At 33.0% G+C, this 23413-nt stretch overlaps 1 protein-coding gene across 1 annotated transcript; it reads left to right on the forward strand.

Annotated features, from left to right (window-relative positions):
• Positions 1 to 3279: 3279 nt before the first annotated feature.
• LOC129218175 (intraflagellar transport protein 43 homolog) lies at positions 3280 to 22010 on the forward strand (the record flags this gene model as incomplete). The annotated part of the gene is made up of 4 exons (XM_054852393.1): positions 3280 to 3352; positions 18430 to 18505; positions 21082 to 21141; positions 21876 to 22010. Coding segments are annotated over 4 exons (344 nt in total), but the record flags the coding sequence as incomplete, so codon positions are not given.
• Between the last annotated feature and the right edge of the window lie 1403 nt (positions 22011 to 23413).

Here is a 23413-nt window from a genome sequence, read left to right on the forward strand (position 1 = left end):
TTTCAAAACAAGCAACTTGTACCTATGATTACACAATTCCATCTTTATTTTCAAGATTAAAAAGTCAAAACAGTAATCTTGGTTACAAGAGCAGTTTAAAATAAATAAATACTCTGCTTCTGTAAATGTATATTGAAAAATATTCGTAAAAGGAATAAATTTTTCAATCATTATTTCTCTTCAGCTGATAAAGAACTTTAAAGTTAAACCCAAAGAAAAGATCCTAAATTGAAGAAGAAAAGAAAAAAGGAGCATTTTGAAGCATTCTCTTTTCCTTGAAATGCATCATATTACATAGCAGCCAATTTACAAATGCGCACACGATAATCGAATACATGTATAATATTGCTAATTTTGATGTCGGCGAAATGGAAAATCAAACTTTAGAAACAATTCCCCAGAAATTACCAGTATTTGTACTGTTTTGTAATTAGTAAATCAATATCAAATTTCAATAAAGAAAAATAAATTTTCTTACAAATTGAATTCAATTGAAATTGAATATTGACAGTAGGTAATAAATAAAGAATTTAGGAAAAAAAAGGGGAGGAGGATTTTATATCAAAAGAAGACAAAAAAAAAAAATACCTACGTCAGTGGCGTACCCAGCATGGGTGACACCCGGGGCGATAATTTGTGATGTCACCCCCCCCTAAAACGCAAAAAAAAAAAAAAAAAAGGGATTGTATATTCTGTGTAAGTTTGAAATTCATACAACTTTCAGAAACAACTAGTACTTTTGTGAAAAAAACTAAATTTTAAGTGGGATAATGTACAAAAGAAAAATAAAATTTATAAACGCTTTTTACATAAAATTTCCCCTAGACGCATTTGTGCAGGCCGTCGAGCGGTCAAAAAAATAAGAGGGAGTAGGAAATTCCTAGCCCCTTAATTATTTCAAATGCATTATATCTTGAAAATTTGGAGTGCCCCCGATTCCCCCCCCCACTCGTACCTTAGTTCTTAAATGATGGGTTTGGTTACTGGAATCAATGGAAGTTATCAACCTTAGCCTAATGCATTTTCATTCATAAACATTTTTTACATTGAAAAAGGAGCTCTTAACACGTGTCTACCGAAACACGTGTCTGCAATTTAAATCGGATGTTTGTACATTATAATGTTGTTATTAGTTGAATTAAGCATTTTAAGCTTTGAAAACTTGTTGTAAAGCGAAAAATTTTGCATATATACCTGTTTTATGTTTGCAGTTATAACCCCCCACCCTGCACCATTTTTGGGGTTGGCCACATCCTAATTCGTTTTCCTCGTGCCAATACCTATCAGAAAAACCAACTGCCGTAATTTTATCACAAAAATTCCACGGACAACCACTTTTTCACCCCCCCTTCACTATGTTCAAGGTTCCTAACATTCTAATTTGTTTTCTGCTTACCAATACATTTCAGAAAAACTAACTCCCGTTTTTGTGTCACAAAAGTTTAACGGAAAACCACTTGCCCCCAGCGCGGTTTTAACCCCCTTCCCTCCCCTTCACAATGTTCAAGGTTTGTAACATTCTAATTTGTTTTCTGCTTGCCAATACCTTTCTGAAAAACTAACTCCCGTTTTTGTGTCACAAAAATTTAACGGAAAACCACTTGCCCCCCAGCGCAGTTTTAACCCCCCTCCCTCCCCTTCACTATGTTCAAGGTTCGTAACATTCTAATTTGTTTTCTGCTTGCCAATACCTTTCAAAAAAACTAACTCCCATTTTTGTGTCACAAAAATTTAACGGAAAACCACTTGCTCCCCCCCCCCAGCGCAGTTTTAATCCCCCTCCTTCTCCTTCACTATGTTCAAGGTTCGTAACATTGTAATTTGTTTTCTGCTTGCCAATACCTTTCAGAAAAACTAACTCCCATTTTTGTGTCACAAAAATTTAACGGAAAACCACTTGCCCCCCCGTGCAGTTTTATTCCCCCCCCCCTTGCCCCCCTGCACCATCTCCAAGTTTGGCAACATCCGAATTCGTTTTCCTCGAGCCAATACCTTTCAGAAAGACAAACTCCCAAATTGTATCACAAAAATCGCTCAATCTCACCTACTTTAGGGCAGTCGAGATTTCGCTCCGCAAATAAGCGCCCGAAAAGTCACTTTTCCCCTTCTTTTGGCGATTGGAATCGCTACTTGCGAGAATTTCCTTTCGAGACCGCTTTTTTCCCTATAGCGCCATCTAGTGAGGCGATCAGAACTAATCTCGCAAGCTGAATTTCGAGCTTGGAATAAGCACCCCGGACTTCTCGGTGTAGCAAAAACCGCGTGGGCCTGTCATCTGATGCTTCGGTTTACGTAACAACATCTATATTCACCAGACAAAACCAGTATTTTTGCTGTGCTAAAAACAATAAACATGTTTTCTCCTCTTATTCGTGTGTCGTCGATCTTGTCTTTGTGTCGTCACTGTCGCGTCAGGAAAGCGTTTCCGACCATGCATTGCTGTGTGATTTCCCATAGTCTAGGTGTACTCTATCTGCTCTGAAAGTCCGTAAACGCTGTACTGATACACCCTGTATAATGTAGATAAAGCACTGAGGGTGTACAATGTACATTTCTTCAACAACGATTTTTAAATTCTTGAGCAAAAGAAAAGTGAAATGAAAAGAAATTTTTATAATAGTATTGAAAAATTTGAGAGGGGGTTTAAACCCTGAAAACTCATCCGTTAAATACGGCCCTGACTCTTTAAATTGAACTGGTAAATAACTGAAAATTTAGTTTTTGTTTAGCTAGAGTGGAGACCACTTTATCTAAATCTTCTAATTTGTATTAAATGAATAAATAGTCCCATACATTGTGTGCTGTTTTATTTGAAGTAGTTAGTAGTATTATATAATTTAATTATTAATTTAACATGTGTGTGTATTTAATGTTTGTAGTTCTAACAATGTGTACTTAAAATTTTCTTAAAAAATACATTTACTTTGTCATTCAAAATTGCTCCTTATGTGGTAAATTCTTAAAATGTGTTTCTTCCATTTTTTCCGGCCGGTTTTTCCATTTTTTGGAAACTTTCCAACCTTGCTGAAAATGTGCACAGAAGCTTCTTGAATTGAGTTTAAGAACAATTTATGTCATGCTTGAGAATGGTTTTAGGACTCTAAAGCTTGATTAAGAACTATTTCAAATGTTCTTGAATGAAAAATGTAATGTTTACTTTTAATTTCTTGAATAGCTACTTAAGCTTACGGAACATCATAAAAACAACTATGTAAGTTTCTAGTTTCAATAATAGCTGCACATATTTGATACATTTGATTAATCATAATTTTTCTACAGAAATTCCGATGATACCTACTTTGGATGACTTAAAGGATGAAGAACTGTCTGCTGATGTTGCTAAAGCACCGAAGTGCGTTGATATCTTTAGCTTTAATGATTTTTCTTATAGTATAATTCTCCAATTAACTTTCTCATAGCTCTAGCTTGTCTTTTTCTATGAATGTATTTACTCTGAACTACCTGGCAGTCCCCTTTCTGTTCTTAGTAAGCTAAAATCAGGCGTTTTGAAGTTATCTTTTATTTTTACTTCACAAAATATTCACTTTATTGGAATAAGAGTTAAGGTATAATGGAAAAGAAAGACAAAAAAATCATATGTATTTTAGGTCTCCAAAAGCACTTGTTTAGCTCTAAAAACAAATTTTGAAGAATAATTAAAACCATTTCATGCTTTAGTGTTCAGTAAATTCATATAATTTGGAAAATCTCCCACTTTACGCATGATTATACTCTTGATACATAATTTGTGTCCGCATGCAGAATCGGACCTTCCCTTTTCCCTTACTGCACTGAATCTAGCCTAAAATTGATTTCAAATTTGAAAATTCGGTTGGTCCTAACAGGCATTACATGCACATATGCTTCATAAGTTTTCTCTATCTTATACCTTAGTGATAACTAACTGGAAATAATTATCTTCAGGTCATGTAAGGGAACTTAAATAATATCTTTTTAGTTAAAATTTTGAAAAAATACCGGTTATTGAATGTCAAATTAAAAGTTTTAATCAACCAATCAGGAAAGAAATTTTTGAGTTTGTAGAAGTTAAGTAAATTGACCTAATAATTTTAGCATCCCTTTTAAATTTTTCTGTAGTTTAATTAAAATATTTTTGCTCTTTAGCTTTATCTGTTTTTGAAAAATTGGTTTAACTGTACGTTTTAAGGATTGGAATTGTTTATCAAAATTTTCTTTCATGTAGATTAGAAATGGGAAATGTTATTCTTTTTGACAATCCTTTCATCTGAACTCGTTCTTTCGAACGACTTCGTTCATTAAAAAATGTTGCAGGTGATCTCTCTGCAAGACATACTCATGTACATTCAAAATGTTTCGTAAGATTAGCGATTTTCTTACAAGGAAAAGCAACTATAATAATCTGAAAGTAGGAAAATATGCCTGTAAAAATTAATGAAAAATACACCCAAACTTGTGTTTATGCGGTCTTTTTTTATGTGATTTTGTTTGAGCGACTTTTTGCGCGAATTTTTTTTTTTTTGTGCGGTATATTAAAATTTTAATCACATTGGGATTCAATTGATGAAATTATTTTTGAGAACAAGTGCGAGGTAGTATCTTCCAAGTGACGACATAGGCACCCCACTGGGAAGTCACTGTGTGTTACGGCTTCTTCCTTTTACGTACAATGTTCTGCTTAATAGTTTTTCTGTTTATCGTCTGCGGTTTATATTTCTTTTTATGTATGGCAACAGCGAAGAATTGTAACGGAACATGAGGGAGTTTGTGAATAACAACGTGGTAGTTGAATATTTTTTCTCGCCCTACGTCGGCGGAGAACTGTAATATGTTATATTCAATAAAATATCTTCCTTTGTTTAAATACGTTTTGGAATTAGTTAATGAAGTTTAGAATTATTGATTTATGAGATTTTCTGAGTGAATTGGAAGAACATAAAATATTGGAGGCACCCGGCGAGATAAGTACTTTATACTGAGATAAGTGCTTTATACTAAGATAAGTGCTTTATTCTAAAATTCTTTATTCTATTTATAAAATCTGTTAAGAAGATAATTGGACGTCTTGAGAAGATTTAAAGCTGATATTTTATTTACTTGTATTTATTGCATAAGATCATTTTCCGATGTTTCATGAAAATATTATTATTTGAAGTATTAATTTGATTTGTAGAATATTTTATGGTTAATATTTTGATGAGTTCTTATTGAGGATTACACTTAATTTTTTGGAACTGATGCTGATTTGATATTGGTTTATGCGAGATGTATAAATTTATTTGAATTAAGAATTTGGACTTTAATTCGATTACTTTCCATCTAGTATTATGGAAGGGGCAGATAGAACTCAAATAATAGCTTCTAGAGGAAGAATTAAAACTTCTGTAACAAGACTTGAGAATACATTTAATGATATAAATACGAAAAATGAAGTTTTGATACGTATTCAAAGGTTAGATACTTTATTTACGGAATTTGAAAAACTTGATGTATTATTAGATGATAAAGATTCTGAAATAGCAGAATTTGAGGAAAAATATTTTAGATTAAAAGCTCAGTATCAATATAAAATCGAAAGCTTTCATGTTCCGTCTCAGATAAGAGAAGTACAAATTAATGGTGGTGGTTCTACTGTAATGCAAAATGCGGAGACAAATTTAAGTAATTTCCGATTGCCAAAGCTAAATATTACGCCTTTCTCTGGCAATTTTAATGATTGGATAAATTTTAAAGATCTTTATCTTGTAACAGTTCATAATCAAGATTCATTATCTAATGTACAAAAGTTTCAATATTTGAAAGGGTTGCTCACCGATGAGCCAGCGTCTTTAATTAAGCATATTCTCTTATCTAACGCTTCATATTTGGAAGCATGGGAAAAGCTATTGGATAGGTATGATAAAAAGAAGAAAATTGTACAGTCTTTGATAGGAACATTTTTAGAACAGAAAGGTATCTCACAGGCGAATGATACAAATTTAAAGAACTTTATGGATGCAAGTGATGAAATTATTAGAGGATTGAAAGCTCTTGGTGAGGAAGCATCTAGTAGAGATCCTTGGTTAATTTATTTAATGCTTCAAAAACTTGATACAGAAAGTAGAAGGCTTTGGTCTTCTGAGACTGCTAACGTAGACTTTCCTTCTTTGAAATCATTTTTTGATTTCTTGAAAACAAGGTGTTCGTCTCTTGAGTTAATAATGAACAACGAGTTAAAAAAAGTAGAACCAATGAAAAATAATGTTGGTATAAAAAATCGCTCAGATGTCAGAATTACTAAAAATTGCATTAAGTGCCATGGAGTACATTCCTTGTTTAAATGCGTGAAATTTAAAAGCATGGATTTTAGTGGGAGAAAGAATTTTGTAAAACAGAAACCAATTGTGTTATTTGTGCTTAAATTTGCACAGGGTAAAAGACTGTCCGAATTCACATTTAAAGTGTATGCTGTGTCAAGCAAAGCACAATACATTATTGCATGAAAATAATAAGGGGAATACTGCTAGTGTTTCTGAATATTTAGTTGAGAAAAAAAGATTTCAAACTACTGTAGAATTAAATGACAATCCACGAGAGAGTTTTTCACCTGATTGTGAACGTGACTCTAACAACGTAAATCGGGGTGTTATTTCCAGTACTTCTGTAAACAATACTAGAAGTGTTTCTTTTCTTCCTACTGCTCAAGTTGTAATTCAGAATAGTTCTGGAAAATCTTACACTTTCAGGGCTTTGCTGGATTCAGGATCTGAGTGCTCATTCATCAGTGAGAATTTAATGAATGTGTTACGATTAAGAAGAAAAAATGATAGAATTTCTTTGACTGGGATCGCTGAAGTATCCGCAGGTCAAACTCGAGGCTCCGTAATGCTTGACATTGGGTCGAAATTTTCTAATGAGCGCATCGAAGTTAAAGCATATATTTTGAATAAATTAACTGCTCAGTTACCATCTGAATTTTTGGATTTAAAGGACTTAGGTTATATTAAAGCTATCAGTAATCTTGCGGACAAAGAATTTATGCGTCCGCGACCAATTGACATTATTTTGGGTTCCGACTGTTTTTTCACGATAATGCGAAATGGTAAAATTGTTGGTTCGAAGAATGAACCCATTGCCCAAAATACGATGTTTGGATGGGTTATTGCTGGAAGAATTCTTCGTAGTGACATTTCGTCTCCCATTGCTCATTCGCATTTTATTAATGTCGAAGAAAACACAAATATAGATGCAATTCTTCAGAAATTTTGGCAAACTGAAGAATTACCCGTGAAAAAGAGACTGCTATCCGAAGAAGAGGAATTTTGTGAAACTCATTTTCAGACTACCTTTAAAATTAATGATCAGGGTCGATTTGTTGTCAAGTTGCCAATTTACAAAGATAAATCATTGTTAAGAAACTCTAAGAAACTAGCTATATCGAGATTTGCAATGGAAAGAAAATTCAAAACTGATAAAGAGTTTGAAGATGAATATAAAAGTTTTATGATTGATTATGAAAAATTGGGACACATGACACGTGCTGAAAGAAGCCCTGACTTTATAAACTCTGATACATACTTTCTTCCTCATCATGCTGTTATCAAGAATGATAGTGTTTCTACAAAACTCAGAGTTGTTTTCGATGGTTCATGTAAGCCACCTGATTCACATTCCTTGAATTCTATCTTGGCTGTTGGTCAAACAGTGCAACCAGATTTATTTGCTATTCTCATGAGGTTTCGTATGAATAGAATAGCATTTTCAGCAGATATTCAACAGATGTATCGGCAAATTCTTGTTGATTTTGCTGATCAAGATCTACAGAGAGTTGTTTGGAGGGAATCGAAGAGTTCTCCAATTAGTGAATTTCGATTATGTACTCTTACCTATGGTACTTCGGCAGCACCATTTTTAGCGACGCGAGTGTTGCATCAAATTGGTTTAGACATTGAAAACGAAGATCCTACTGTATCATCTATAATTAAGAATTCTTTCTACATTGATGACTTAATGTCAGGTTCAAATTCGAACGAAGAAGCTATTGCAACAATCAAAACACTTTCTGAAGTTTTGGAAGCTAGAGGATTTCATTTGAGAAAATGGCGTTCTAATTCTCAACAAGTACTGTCTGATTCTTTGCCTACTTCACCCAAAGAAGTTCAAAATTCAGAGATTCATCCAGATGAGTGCTCTAAAGCTTTAGATCTCACGTGGAACTCCTTAAACGACTGCTTTGTTTTTAAAGTTAATTTCAAATTTGAAGGTACTATTACAAAACGAACATTTTTATCGCAATCAGCTGAGTTATTTGATCCGCTTGGGTTTTTATCACCATGCACTATTTCTATCAAAATATTTTATCAGCAGTTATGGCTTTTGAAATTGGACTGGGATAGTCCTCTGCCTCAAGAACTTGCTACCAAATGGGAAGCTTTTCAAAGGAACTTTGAGCAAGTGTGCTACATTCGCATTCCGAGATGGATTCAAACAACTAATAAGAACATTATTCTTCATGGTTTTTGTGACGCCTCAGAATGTGCTTATGCTGCTGTCATCTATGCAGTGCAGCCTCGTTCTGATGAGGAGTCAGAAGTAATTATTTTGACATCTAAAAGCAAGGTTGCTCCACTGAAGTCTGTTTCAATTCCCAGACTTGAATTAAATGGTGCTCTGTTACTAGCAAGATTGTATTCCTCGACAAAGAGCATATTTTCAGACTGTGATATCTCATTCCATGCATGGACAGATTCTCAAGTCGTTTTAACCTGGCTGTCGTCTCCTCCTCGTAATTGGAAACCTTATGTTTCTAACAGAACTTCTGAAATTTTAGACTTAGTACCAGTTAAAAGTTGGTCGTTCGTCCCAACGAAGGAAAATCCGGCAGACATTGCGTCCAGAGGATTAGCTCCTAAATATCTTCCGGATTGCACCATTTGGTGGAAAGGACCTTCGTGGCTAAAATTAACTGAAGAAAGCTGGCCTAAACAACTACATAGAGCTGAAAATTCAGAAACTGTCTTGAAGGAGAAAAAGAACTTTAAATTTAGTTTCAATACTTCTGTTAATTGTAGTATCATTGATAACTTATTTCAGAAATTTTCTTCATTTTCTAAAATTATTGATATATTAGCATTTTGTTTTAGGTTTATCTCAAATTGTAGAATGAGAAATCGTAAGCGAAAACCAGGTATTTTGAGCAATGATAAGCCATTGCCACTGACTACATCTGAAAGAAAGCAGGCAGGTAAAGTGGTAATTTCTTATATTCAATCTGCGTACTTTAGCGATGAAAGTAATTGCATCAAGAATGACAAGTCTCTACCATGTAAAAGTTCATTGCTAAGTTTATGCCCATTTATTGATAAAGATGGCTTGTTTAGGGTGGGAGGAAGGTTGCAAAATTCGCAGCTGCCTTTTAGTGCTAAACACCCAATTATTTTACCAGCTCAGCATAAAGTTAGTTCATTATTAGTTAAACATTTTCATATGTTACATTTTGATGCTAGTACTACTTTATTACTAGGTATTTTGCGCCAACAGTATTGGGTTATAGGTGCTAGAAAAATTATCAAAAAATGTATTCATAACTGCGTTATTTGTTGTAGATATAGATTTTCTGTTTCAAAACAAATAATGGGTAATCTTCCTGTAGATAGAGTTACTCTTACTAAACCGTTTGTAGTGTGTGGGGTAGATTATGCTGGCCTAGTTAGTATTTTGAAGCATAGAGGTAGGGGTGCCAAAACTACTAAAGGTTACATAGCGCTATTTGTTTGTTTTGCCACCAAGGTTCTGCATTTAGAGTTAGTTAGTGATATGACATCTGAAACTTTTATTGCTGCTTTGCGCAGATTTTGTTCCCGAAGAGGAGCTCCAAAGCACATCCATTCTGATAATGGTACTACCTTTGTTGGGGCTAAAAAAAACAGTTGTCAACTATATATAACTTTGTGTCCTCTATTAATAAAGATGAAAAAATAAGTTATTTCTTGTCCCAAATGAATATTGAATGGCATATGATACCGCCACTAAGTCCTCACTTTGGTGGATTATGGGAGGCAGGCGTTAAATCAGTAAAATTTCATATAAAACGGGTTATCGGGAATACAAATTTAACGTTTGAAGAACTAACCACTCTTCTGACTCAAATCGAGGCTTTACTTAATTCTCGTCCTCTCATTACACTTGATGATAGTGATTTGAGCCAGTTGAGCATGTTAACACCCTCCCATTTCTTGATAGGTGAAGTAATGTCTTCTCCTCCTGAGTATGTACAGGAAAGTAAGTTGTCACTACGCTCTAGATGGGATATTGTTCAAAAAATGAAACTTGGATTTTGGAAAAGATGGCGTGTGGACTATTTGAGTTCACTCCAAAATAAAAAAAAAATGGAAAACTAAGGACATTAATTTTGTTGTAGGGGATATAGTCCTCATAAGAGAGGATAACGTTCCTCCTTCTATTTGGCCTTTGGGTAAAATAATTGCTACCCATTCAGGTAAGGATGGTGTGGTAAGAGTTGTTACTTTAAAAACTGCAAAAGGTAGTTTTAAACGGCCAATTGTAAAATTGTGCAAACTTCCAACACATCAAGAATAGTTTCTTGATGGGTGGGAGTATGTTACGGCTTCTTCATTTTACGTACAATGTTCTGCTTAATAGTTTTTCTGTTTATCGTCTGCGGTTCATATTTCTTTTTATGTATGGCAACAGCGAAGAATTGTAACGGAACAGGAGGGAGTTTGTGAATAACAACGTGGTAGTTGAATATTTTTTCTCGCCCTACGTCGGCGGAGAACTGTAATATGTTATATTCAATAAAATATCTTCCTTTGTTTAAATACGTTTTGGAATTAGTTAATGAAGTTTAGAATTATTGATTTATGAGATTTTCTGAGTGAATTGGAAGAACACTGTGGCCTCCCAAAATTTTCCTTATTCTTTAAATTTTGTCTGACTACTCGGTAAAAATTATCACTTGGTTTATTTCAATTCCGAATAAAGGTTTCCAATTTTGTAAGTTTTTGGGTTATTTTCTATGTGAGACCTTTTTTATGTGGTTCCTATCCACCGCGTAAAAAAAAAATAAAAATAAAAATAAAAGAAAAAAAAATTAAACTGTGTTGCGAAAACATCTTTTTAAAGCTACTCGTGAAGTTTCGAACAATTTGTTTATGCGATTTTTTATGCAGTCTCTAAAAACCGCATAAATACAGATTTGGGTGTATTTTATAAAGGTTTAGATGGGGGTAGAAAGTTCAGGTGTATATATATATACCGATAGATCACATATAACTAGTGATTGCAATACCGGTATATCCAATACCGGTATTTCGAGCTATTTGGTAATTTAATAATACTGGTATTCGCTGAGTGAAAAATACCAGTATTTTTGGAATTAGCTTCAAATAATAATGAGTTTTTAATTAAAGAGTTTTTAATTTAGCTTATTAGATATTTATATTTACCTTAATTGTGCATTTCATTTTCGATGAGACAGTGCCAAAGTTAATGTTATGACGGCTAAATCTTTCTTCAAGAACCCGAATAATTAGAATATGAATGAAAAGAATTAGCGGAAGGAATATAAAGTGATATTTTTATTACTGTAATGAGATGAATCGCATTTCCCTTAGTGCAACATAATAAGTGGATCATACTTTTATTTCGTCTACTTCCTTGACCTTTCACCTGCCCATTTATTGATCAACAACTGCAACAATACAGTTAGTTAAAACATTTTTATCTAGACTGTGTACCGAATTTCGAGATTTTTTTTTCTGTTAGTTTAACAAAAGGTAATTTGATATCACAGGTATTGTTTTGTTGACCTGTCTCTATTTAGCTTTATACTTATCGCGATAATATTTTGCAATCTTGCAATTAAATAGTACCTTAAAAATTTGCATAGAAGAAAAGCATAGCATACTGGAAAAATAAAATTCTGATAGTTAAATACTTGTAAAGAATTTTGAAAAGGAAGCGAAAAGAATAAAATTAACTATAACTAGATCAAATTTAGTTAAATTCATCGCAAATTTCAAACTAAATTACTAGCAAAAAGTTAACAGATACTCGGTCTGATCAAAAGGGAGTCGTTAAAGATCATGTTAATATAGGAAAAGAATTGTTTCTCATAGAGAAATTATACCTAGCTATAAATAAAAAAAAAATAAAAATTCAACAAATACACACAAGAAAAAACACAACTCGCACAAAAATGTGCATATCTAAAACTAATACAAAAGAGACCAAATTGTTTGAAGATCATGGCCTTCGAAGGAACTATAGAATGTATCGCGTGTAGGGGTCCCGTGTAGGGTTGCACCGAATTTAGTCCCGCGGGATTTCGGGAATTCAAAGCGCCAATCCCGCGGGATCCCGGGATCCCGCGGGATAAACTTTATTCTTCAAAAAATTAAATTTTATGACAAAGAGAAAAAGTTATGCCTTTTAGGATGGACTGCTTTTGTTACTTGAATTAGAGCTCTCCGTGCGACAATTGTAAAGCACTCTACAAAATCAGATCCTAATTAGCAATTATCGTTTGGTAAGCAAAAGTGTGCCACTCGTATTGGATGGAAAAGGATTTTTACTCTAAAAATAATGCGTTTGATGAAAACACATGCTGTGGCTCTACTGCAATTGGGATTACTAAAATTAAGAAATTGTGGACAGTGAGAAAAAGATCCGCATTAGCTTCATCACTTTCTGAAGTAGATTGTTCTTTTCTTACGCTGGGTTTTTGCTCAAGAACTGCAAATTTCGGACAGAAACGATGTTTGTTACACGTATGTTTTGCTGTGTCCAATTTAACTTGCATTGACAATACCTTTGTTACTTCATTAACATTATTCACTGTATTAGTGAATTTGATTCATTACAGCAAGGGGTGAATACTGTTTGATTTCAACATTTCACAAAGTTGCAGTGTCCGTAAAAGTGTTTGGATACCTCGCAAATTTTACCTCTCACTTTAAAGAGGAATTCAAAAATATGAACAGCTTCAAAAGCGTGCCCGGGGGGGGGGGGAGGAGAAGGGTTACCTGCTGGCCCGGGCCCAAGGCTGAAGGGGGACAACATTTTTAAAGTGATGGGTGAAATATAGGGGTAAGCAATATGAAGGGGGCACAAAAAAGTTATTTGTGACGGGCCCCAAAGTTTCTGTGCACGCCCCTGAGCAGCTTAACTTACTGCACTGCCATGAGAGTCATGCTGTGTTTCATACAAGTTTCTGTCACTCCTTTTAAATTCGTGCTAAATATATAAATAATGTCAGATTTTTCATTGCTTTCTTCTTTGGAACGCACTTTTTGTAACTTTTAGGTTTTGAGTGCATTACTAAAGCTTACAGAAGTGCTCCAACATTGCATTTAGTCTACTCAGCGGGTTTCAGAATATGTAATACATTTTCTCTATTTTTTAAAGCGTAATTTACTGGATTTTAAAATTCAGTGATTGTTTTTTAAAATGCTTATAAGTTTTACGCATTTTCTCAATCGCTGAACACATGAAAATTAAAACTTCGAATGAGGATACCAATTCATTCTCCGAAAAATATACTCTCCTTTTATTGTGTTCTGAAATGGCAAATCCATTGTTGGCTATATGAGACACAGTTTTACTTGCTCTTCTTGCAGTTGTACGAAGAAGAAGATTCAAACTTCAGATGATGCTTGAGAGTCATGCTGTGTTTCATACAAGTTTCTGTCACCCCTTTTAAAGTCGTGCTAAATATATAAATAATGTCAGATTTTTCATTGCTTTCTTCTTTGGAACGCACTTTTTGTAACTTTTAATTTTTGAGTGCATTACTAAAGCTTACAGAAGTGCTCCAACATTGCATTCAGTCTACTCAGCGGGTTTCAGAATATGTAATACATTTTCTCTATTTTTTAAAGCGTAATTTACTGGATTTTAAAATTTAATGATTGTTTTTTAAAATGCTTATAAGTTTTACGCATTTTCTCAATCGCTGAACACATGAAAATTGAAACTTCGAATGAGAATACCAATTCATTCTCCGAAAAATATACTCTCCTTTTATTGTGTTCTGAAATGGCAAATCCATTGTTGGCTATATGAGACACAGTTTTACTTGCTCTTCTTGCAGATGTACGAAGAAGAAGATTCAAACTTCAGATGATGCTTGAGAAAAAATTCGTTTTATGAGCGGCAAAAGCTGGAAAACACTCAAATGGAAAAAAATTTGCGAGATTGAGAATCCCGTGGGATTGCGAGCGAAATTCCACGGGAACAACCCCGCTAAAATTTTTGCGGGATCCCTCGGGATTTCGGGATTGGAAACCGTAATCACGTGTTTTTAATAGCGTCACCGACCAGCGTGAATTCAAAAAGACTTTTTTAAGCTGGAGAAAATTTGTGACCTAAAAGGTTTTGTGAAAATTCAATAGATGCATTATGTTTATCATAAAGTATTATTGATTGTTTATTATAAAATTTGCTTCTTTATTTTATATTTGTTCACAAAAAATGTTCATAATATATGCATTTTTGCATAAAATCATGAAATATGGAACAAAGAAATACGTTTCAAACCCCTTTTTGGGGAAATTTTGAATACCAGTGTTAATACCTTTATCCGGTATCACTTTTTGAAAAACACCGAATACGGGTATTGCGCTATTGTACCGGTGTTGCAATCACTATTAATCACGAAGAAAATAACAACAAAAATATCACTCATTCAGCGGGGGTACCGGTTAGTCTAATTTCAAAAGCAGAAATCACACGAATACATAGGAGCTTCAAAATTATTTCGTTTTACCCACCAAAAAAAAAAAAAAAATTAATTAAACGTATTAAAATAAGGGAAAAAATGGACAGTAATGATCCCTATCAAAATTCTCAGGATCTGAATGTAAAATTGAGACTTAAAAGTCGCCAAGCTAATAAAAAAGAAACCCAAATTTATACATAGTTAAAAATAGTAGACAAAAGAATCGTCAGAAAGAGATAGGGTAGACCGACCAGTGAATGAACAGCTAAGCACAATTTCATTTTTAAAAAACCCTAGTAATTTTAAATTCTATACTATAGAGATTGTGATAGTTAAAACATTTTAATTGATCTATGTAAATATCTCAAAAAAATCCCGGGAACCTAAATGGTACCGCTTCTGACTTTTTTAGGTGTTTAAAGAAAAAATGGCACAATGACTCAGTGAATGAACACCTCCAACCAGTAAATGAACACAAATTGGTCCAGTGAATGAACATGATAAACTTTGATTCAAAAAGAAACTAAGTTTCTTTGAGATCTATCTATCTATATAACTATCTATATCTATTTATCTATTTATATAACTATCTATCTATCTATATATATCTTTTTATATCTCTATCCATCTATCTATATATCTTTCTAGTTTTCTATCTACTAATATATTTACCTATTTTTCGATATATCTATCTATGTCTCTATCTGTCTATCTACATATCTATCGGTTAATCTAAAAACATATTTTTCTATCCACACGTCTATCGGTCTATCTCTTTGTCTATTTATCTATGCACTTATTTATTTTTCTATCTACTTATCTATATCTAGCCACTATATATTTATCTATCTATCTCACTACTTATTTATATCTAGCTATCTACCTATTTATCTATCCATCTATATAACTATCTATATCTATTTATCTATCTATTTATATATCTATCTATATCTATCTTTTTATATCTTTATCCATCTATCTCTATATCTTTCCATTTTTCAAATCTACTAATCTATTTACCTATTTTTCGATATATCTATCTATGTCTCTATCTGTCTATCTACATATCTATGGGTCTGTCTCTTTGTCTATTTATCTATGCACTTATTTATTTTTCTATCTATCTATCTACTTATCTATATCTATCCACTATATATTTATCTATCAATCTCACTATTTATTTATATCTACCTATCTATCTATTTATCTATCCATCTATCTATTTATCTATATATCCATCTATATATCTACTTATCTATCTACTTATCTGTATACTTATCTACTTATCTCTATCTATCTATCTACATATCTACTTATCTATCTATCCTTTATCACTCTATCTACCTATCTATATCTATAGGTCTATCTACTTGTCAATATATCTACTTATCTATCTCTATATCAGTCTCTCTACCTAACTATCTGTATATCAGTCTGTCTACCTATCTATCTATTAACCACTACCCATCTATTTATCTATCAATAAATCTATCTACCTACCTATTCTATCTCTATATTTATCTACATATATATCTATTTAAGTCTTACTTTTAATACATCTATCTCTATATCTTCCTCTATCTATTTATCTATCTATATACAAGCATACATGCATATCTACCTATCTATTCTCTCTCTTTGTATATATATTTCTATTTCTCTATCTCTCTATCTACCTGCCTATCTATCAAGGGAGATAAAGATATAGATAGATAGATGTAGATAGGTAGATATATAGTTAAATTGATAGAAAAGTAGATAGGTACATACAGATAGGTAGAAATCTAAACAGACAGACAGATAGATAGATAGATAGTGAGAGCGGTAAAATAGATTAGTAGATATACAGATATGTAGGTAGGTAATATATAGATTGAGATATAAATAGATAAAAGATAAAACTCAGTAAAAAGGGCATTGTTTGCGAAGACAAAAATAAAGAAATTATAAAATATATAATGAAATACATAAATAAATAAGCACATAAAACTATCTGCATTACAAAAAAGTACGAAAATGAAAATATCTCAAAGAAACTTCAAATTTATTTTTAAATCAAAAGAAATTTTTCCAGTGTTCATTCACTGGGTTTTCGCAATTTTTCGTACCCAGTGACTGAACACCTCTCTACGTGAAAATCTATGCATTCTGCATTGACTGAAACAATTTAAATCCATAGCCTAGATATGTATACTTAATTTTTCTTTCGTAGAGTTGAAAAATAAAATTTATTAATAAAAATAATATTCATGAAAATAATTGATAGCACGAAATAGCCTTATTATTTTGAAACAGAAAAAGAACGATTCACGGCAGTAAAAACTTCAAAATTTTTTCAGGAAAAAAATGCGTATCCAAATTAACCAATCAGGTGTCAGATAGCTTAGAATATCAATAAAGAACGCTTTTGTAGTGAATTTATTTAGAAAAAAAAATTGGAAGCTTATTTTCTATTAAAAAATGACGCGCTGTTCATTCACTGGGTGGTGTTCACTCACTGGTCGGTCTACCCTACAAGGAATTTTAAGTAATAGTTTTGGGAACGAATATCGTAAGCAGGATTTTAACATATGTGTGGGTTAAGAAGTGGAAAGTCTAAACATTTTGTTCGTAGCCAAATCAAGTTACGCAAAATATTACTAATGGACACATTGAAAAAATGCAAACGAATTACTACGGTTAAAGATGAATAATAAATAAAGCAGAAAGTAAAAATAGTTCGAAATGAGTATATTATATTGTATAAAGAAAAAGGGAATGCGCTATTGATTGAGACGAAAAATTTGATGATGATTTTTATCTTATATATTAAAAGCTGAGTGCATGTTTGTATGTGTCTATCTCTATCATTGCTACTCCTGTGAACGATAGAAAACTTAGCATCGAACCAGGCATCGATAGATTCGTAATTTTTCCGGGTACTTGTTTAACTTGGTTACATACTTATACGACTTTAATTAGCGGAGATATTACCTAAAAACGGTTTCCGTGTTCTTCCTCGGAAATTAACTGGTTCTTCGTTTTTTCTTTCGACAAATTCGTTTCTCCCTCCCTTCCTTCGTTTTCAAGGTCTTATTGCTGACACAGTGCCTGTTTCTATTGGAAGTGGAAAGATTAATAAAGCTCGTTTTTTGAATGCCTTTAAACTGCCTCATATGTTCTGTTATGGGAAAATTAAAGGCGCGTGGACCTGAGAACGGCTCCAGTGAAAGTGGATCAAGTTAGAGGCATGCCACGCTGAAAATTAATGTACAGTCCATTAACTGTTGTTCCGCCACTGGCGGTAAGCAGGGGGCGAAGCTACCAAAGTTCACCGCCAGCGGCGGTGTACACCAACACAGGTGTGTAGACACAAGTTCGCGGCGGTCCCTGCAGGCGGCAAATTGTAGTTAAAAAAAATGAATAAAAACGTGATATTACCACACGTGCATCAATACAATGTTCCAAACTGTCCGCCGCTCAAAAGAACGGGGATTCAGTTTTTTGGAGATCGTTAAGACTTGTTCCTTTTAAAGATCTGTTCTTTTAGATTCGTTCGATCATGAACGACACATCCCTAATGGAGACATGATTTTTTTCTATTTGATTCCACTGATTAGATTTTTTATTTGCTTATTTTTTGAATGAGAATAACTTTAGTTACTTTGAAGGCGAAAATTTGAATAATAAAATACGGTGAATTTTTTTTCGTAATGGTTAATTCACTTTTATGATATATTGAAATCTTTCAGTGTTACTGTTAGTAAAATTGCAACATTTCAAGAACTAAACAGTGATTTATCAAAGCATGCTGCATTTCAATCTTTGGTAAGTTTTTTCTTGTTTACAATGTATGCTTACATAGTATTATATTGAATTTACATTTTTTTACAATTGCGACACGTTATGACTAAAATGTATACGCTATCATTATTTTTCTGAATTTCGCACTTCATCTTAATGGTGCAGCGGTTCCTAACCTTTTTAGTTGTGCGGCCCACCAGTTTTGTAGAAACACCGTTGAAGCCCACTAATTGCTATGTATTACTTGTACAGCCAAAATTTACTTTCTTGGGAGGAGGGGCTTCTGCTCATAATTGTCCTTAAGTAAATAATATACCGTATTAGGATTGAAAGTGTGTTAAAAACAAGAGTTCTGGAGATTTTAATCCCCTTCTCCCCTCATCTTGCACCACTGATGTAGATATACTGTACAAAAACAATTTTCAAAATAATTTTAGGCCCCAAGAATTATCTTGGTTCAGACTCTAGACCAGTGTCCACCGCCCAGTAACACGCTGTTCACGGCCCACTTGCAGTTCGTGGTCCACGGGTTGGGAACCGCTGTAGCTATAGACGTACAAAATGTAACAATTATACTTATTCTTACAACTAAACACTTAGTTCATTTACTGTTGTGTAATTTTTATATTAAGAATGAAACAACCCGATTAGTTTACAATTATGTTAAATTTACAATTTACACTAATTTTCATTGTATGAGATGTCTTATGTTGGTTGTAAAATACTTCATGTAAAAATCTTTGACCTGCAGTGTAAAAGTGAAAGGCATGATTTAAATGGTTCCAATTTGATTTTTTATAAATATTATTACTTTATCTTTTTTAAACCTACGTCTCTCTTTGACTTATCCGTCATAAGTCAGTGAGCATTCTAGCACAAGGGGCAACAGTTAAAAACAGCGTCACATTTGGTGGAGGTTCTCTGCAGACATTCACCGTGGTTGCAAAGAGGCATAGCATCTATCTCTGTCAATCCTATTTTGCATAGAAAGCATTTCCTATTGATCTTGGTAAAGAACTAGTACTTATCGCCAATTAATTTGAAAGACAGTTTCATTTTATCAGACAATCTTTCTCTCCTCACAAGCGTATGTTTGATCATCTTTAATTCATTAATTGATAGTTTTAATTAATAAATTATTCTATTTTTGAAAATTTTACATTCAGTTTCATTTTTTAACTACCGCGCTATTAGTGAGCCACCATGGTAGGTTTACATCCCCCGTTTACGTCAAACGGCCCGTTTTGCGCATGCTTTTGAGATTATGTGACATAGTTGGTTTTCAGCGGAGAGATTATATTTTGGAAGAATTACATACCTAGTTGTTATGATATGAAAGAAGATTTTTAAAAAATGCTAAAAGTGCGAGAAATACCAATTTGTACCTTTTTTTGCTGTAACTTTTAAATGTGTTTGAAAAGCATGCTTGGGGATACTTGATAATTACAACACTTGATCTGGGATCAAGTGCCATTTAATATGATTTTATACATAGTATGTATACGCAAAAGTTTTCTCAAAAGTTTTATGCAATGCTTTTTGTTTAATACTGACCGTGTAATACTGACCGTAATTCTAATTTTGACCTTAATACAAAATGTAGCCTACAGCTAAAATAAATCCCCTATTAATAGCAAAAGATTAAAAAGGCTGACTTCTCAAAAGTGCTATGTTGCTACATTATACAAAAATAACCAAACCAACTTTTAAATCTATTATTAAGATTATCGGATCTTTTATTTTTCTAAAATCGTTGTTGAAATTCGAAATTGGTGTTTTTACTCTTTTCTTGCGAGACACTAATTTCAAAAATTGAATCATTTGAACCAGCGTCTAAAACGTTTGGTTAACTTTCAATTATGTAAACAAAAGAAAAAAAATCATTAACGTTTTCGCACTTAAACTTTTGTTTTTCTTTTGTAGGAAAGGCAGGTGGATTACTTTGGTGCTGCATTGATTTGTTAAAATTTCAGTTAAAACAAACTCTAAAAAACTTGCAAAATTTAGGTTAATATTAGAATTTATTGTTCTGTAAAGTACAAAATTGATTTTTCCTTGAAATTTCTTTTTTTATTCCAGGAGTTCAAAATTCTTATATATTTGAGAGCTTTAATTTATTAATTATTCTATTTTTTAAAAATCTTCTTTTTAGTTTTGATTATCAATATGAATATTATTAACACAAGAAAAGTAGATCTCACATGTTCGAAAAGATATGACATAACGTCTTCTAGCAATGAGTTGCAAGAGACTGATTAGACCACAATAGGTAGTGCCATCTGCATTGGTGACTCATTGCCTATATGACATCCTACAAGAAGCCTTTTGCCAAAATTGTCTCTATAATTGTTCCATGAATTTTAGCTTTTCTCTTACGTGCATTTTCACTCTCAGCTTTGGAATCCATTTACATTAACATAAGTATCTTACAGAGTAACCATTCCTAACCTGTTTCGTTTAGATTCTTCTGTGTCACTTATTGATGTCCATGCTTTAAAACCGTTTCGTGCACAACTCAACTATTTAGTATACATATTTTTTAGTATAACAGTTTAGTATACATCTTAGTAGTAATTTTGCTCTGATTTTTTTCTTTTTAGGATGGTGTAGATTTAACATTACTTACAAAGAGATTGCTTCCAGAACATGTACTAAAGAAGGTATTACGTTTAAATTTATATGCATTTTTAACACATCCAAACAGTATGAGTAATATTCACACTTGAAATTCACTCTAAAAATTCCGAAAAAATACCCAAATTTGCAATTTTTAGATGCCCATCATTTCGAAACCCGATGCACAATGGGGTGGAACTTTTTACCTGTTCTTATTGGGAGGCTAATAAACAATTTGCCACTGGTTTGATTTTCTTTTTTTTTTGGATGTTTGGGTCTGGCCCCTATTTTTAATGTGTTTAACTTTCTCAGAGCTTTGTCAGTAGTACATTCGATGTGATTTGTGAAACGAAGTTGAGGATCCAATAGGATGCCGCGGTAAGTAGGAAAGTCTATCATTTTGTGAGAATCGTTGATTTTGATTTATATATTAAAGGTTCTTCTGTGTATTCTGTTCATCCTCAGAGAAGGGTTGCCAGAGACACACATGGCCCATGGAAGAGGTTGGAGTTGTACCTGTTTGGAACGCGGGAGGTATTTTAATTCCCCTCTACCAAACATGGTTTAACCAATAGAGACATTCCCTATCCGCCACCTTCGAAACGCACCTTCGTGGGGTTATACACTCCCCAGAGGGTCATTTCACTTATATACGTATTTTGTTACTGTTAAAATGCCTTAAAGTTAAGCAATTTCGGATACTTTAAATTAACTCAAATGGAAAACAGTTCAAGATTTTCAGAAATAATGATTATAATTTATGTGTTTCTTTCTCTAGGAAGAAGATTTCATTTGGACCTGGGATACACTATTTGCAGATTTTTCTTCTCAGATGAATGCTGTAATGTGTGCTGACGACAAAGGATCGAGTGATACTGAAAAATTAAGTGAAGGAGTTGAAACAATGTTTTAACCTTCTTATATAAACGCACTTATAGAGGAAGAGTAGGGAGAGTGAGACGCGAAAATTCTATTACTTTTTTATCATTAGAAAACACAGAAATAAAATTCTTTCAAATGGTGCAATATTTGCCGCTGTAGTAGATATTGTAAAAGAGTGGTTCTGGACAAAATTACGAATTCGCAAAAAGGAGAAAAAAAAGGAAAGAAATGCAATTTTGTCTCACTGTTCCCCTGGTAAGTGAGAACAGTGATACACATATTTTTGAATTAGGGAAAATCTAGATTTACCTGCAAAAATATGAATGATTGTTGTTGCTTTGTTTTGGTATGAGGTATTGCCTTTGGCAAGGTAAATTTCTTGTCGTTTTAACACACATTAGTGATTTCAACCCCGTATTTGTTTGGAACTGAGATTGATTTAGATGACTCTGGATTAGTAAAATGACTTAAAGTGTCATCTTTTGATGAAACATTATATAAGGATGGAATGTTTTCACTGCAGCCCTCACTGCAGAAAATTAACAACATCATTATTAATCATCATCATTAATAAACTAATGAAAAATTAATAACACCAGTCTGTAAAGTTAATCTATCAGTTTAAAAATCGTGGAACAAACACTGGAGATAATTTTACTTCGATGTGTTCAAACTATGATGACATAGTTATTTTTCTGACATGATACTTGAAAGCAAATTTTTTTCGATCATGTTGTTCAGATCTGTCGAACTGAGTTTTTAAAATTTTTACCGAGCTCGAAATATGCGAGCAAAAAATATATTGCTGTTACGTATCTCAATATTCTCTCCGTCTCATTGTACTCACTTCTTCATTTTCCTGATGATTTAAAATTTTTCTGCATACAATAGTGCATGTCCGAAATATTGGTATAGAAAACAGATAAGTAATTTATCTTATTTCTCAAATTTCCTTCACAAATTATGATATCCATTCCGTTCCCTGATGGTGGCTACAATTTTAGTCTTTTTAGAGTTGACATTCTTGAGAAGAAAGACTGTAGTTAAATATTCCTCCAGGAATAAACTTGTTTTTTTTCTATATTGGCGGCAGTGCGTATTTTATTTACAGCTTTCTCTTGAGAAAATTATTTTTCCCAATGTTTCGCCACTGATGAACAGGTCATACAAAAATGCCTTCTGTGTTTGTAAAAATCTTGCAGATTTCCGTTTGGTATGATTTTTTATATTTAAAGTACGATAGTTTATTGTGTTTGATACTGACTTCTTTTCTTCCATTTCAAACTTTACATTAATACACGGAAAATTGTTTTCTCTGAACTAAACCATAATGATAGCAAAGAATTACTTATTCATAGTTTATTACTTGTAATAATATCAATGATATGACATAATAAAGGAAATGTACGGTTGCCTAATTGACTAGTCATACAA

The sequence above is a fragment of the Uloborus diversus genome, chromosome 3 (genome assembly GCF_026930045.1).
Source record: "Uloborus diversus isolate 005 chromosome 3, Udiv.v.3.1, whole genome shotgun sequence".
NCBI lineage: Eukaryota > Metazoa > Arthropoda > Arachnida > Araneae > Uloboridae > Uloborus > Uloborus diversus.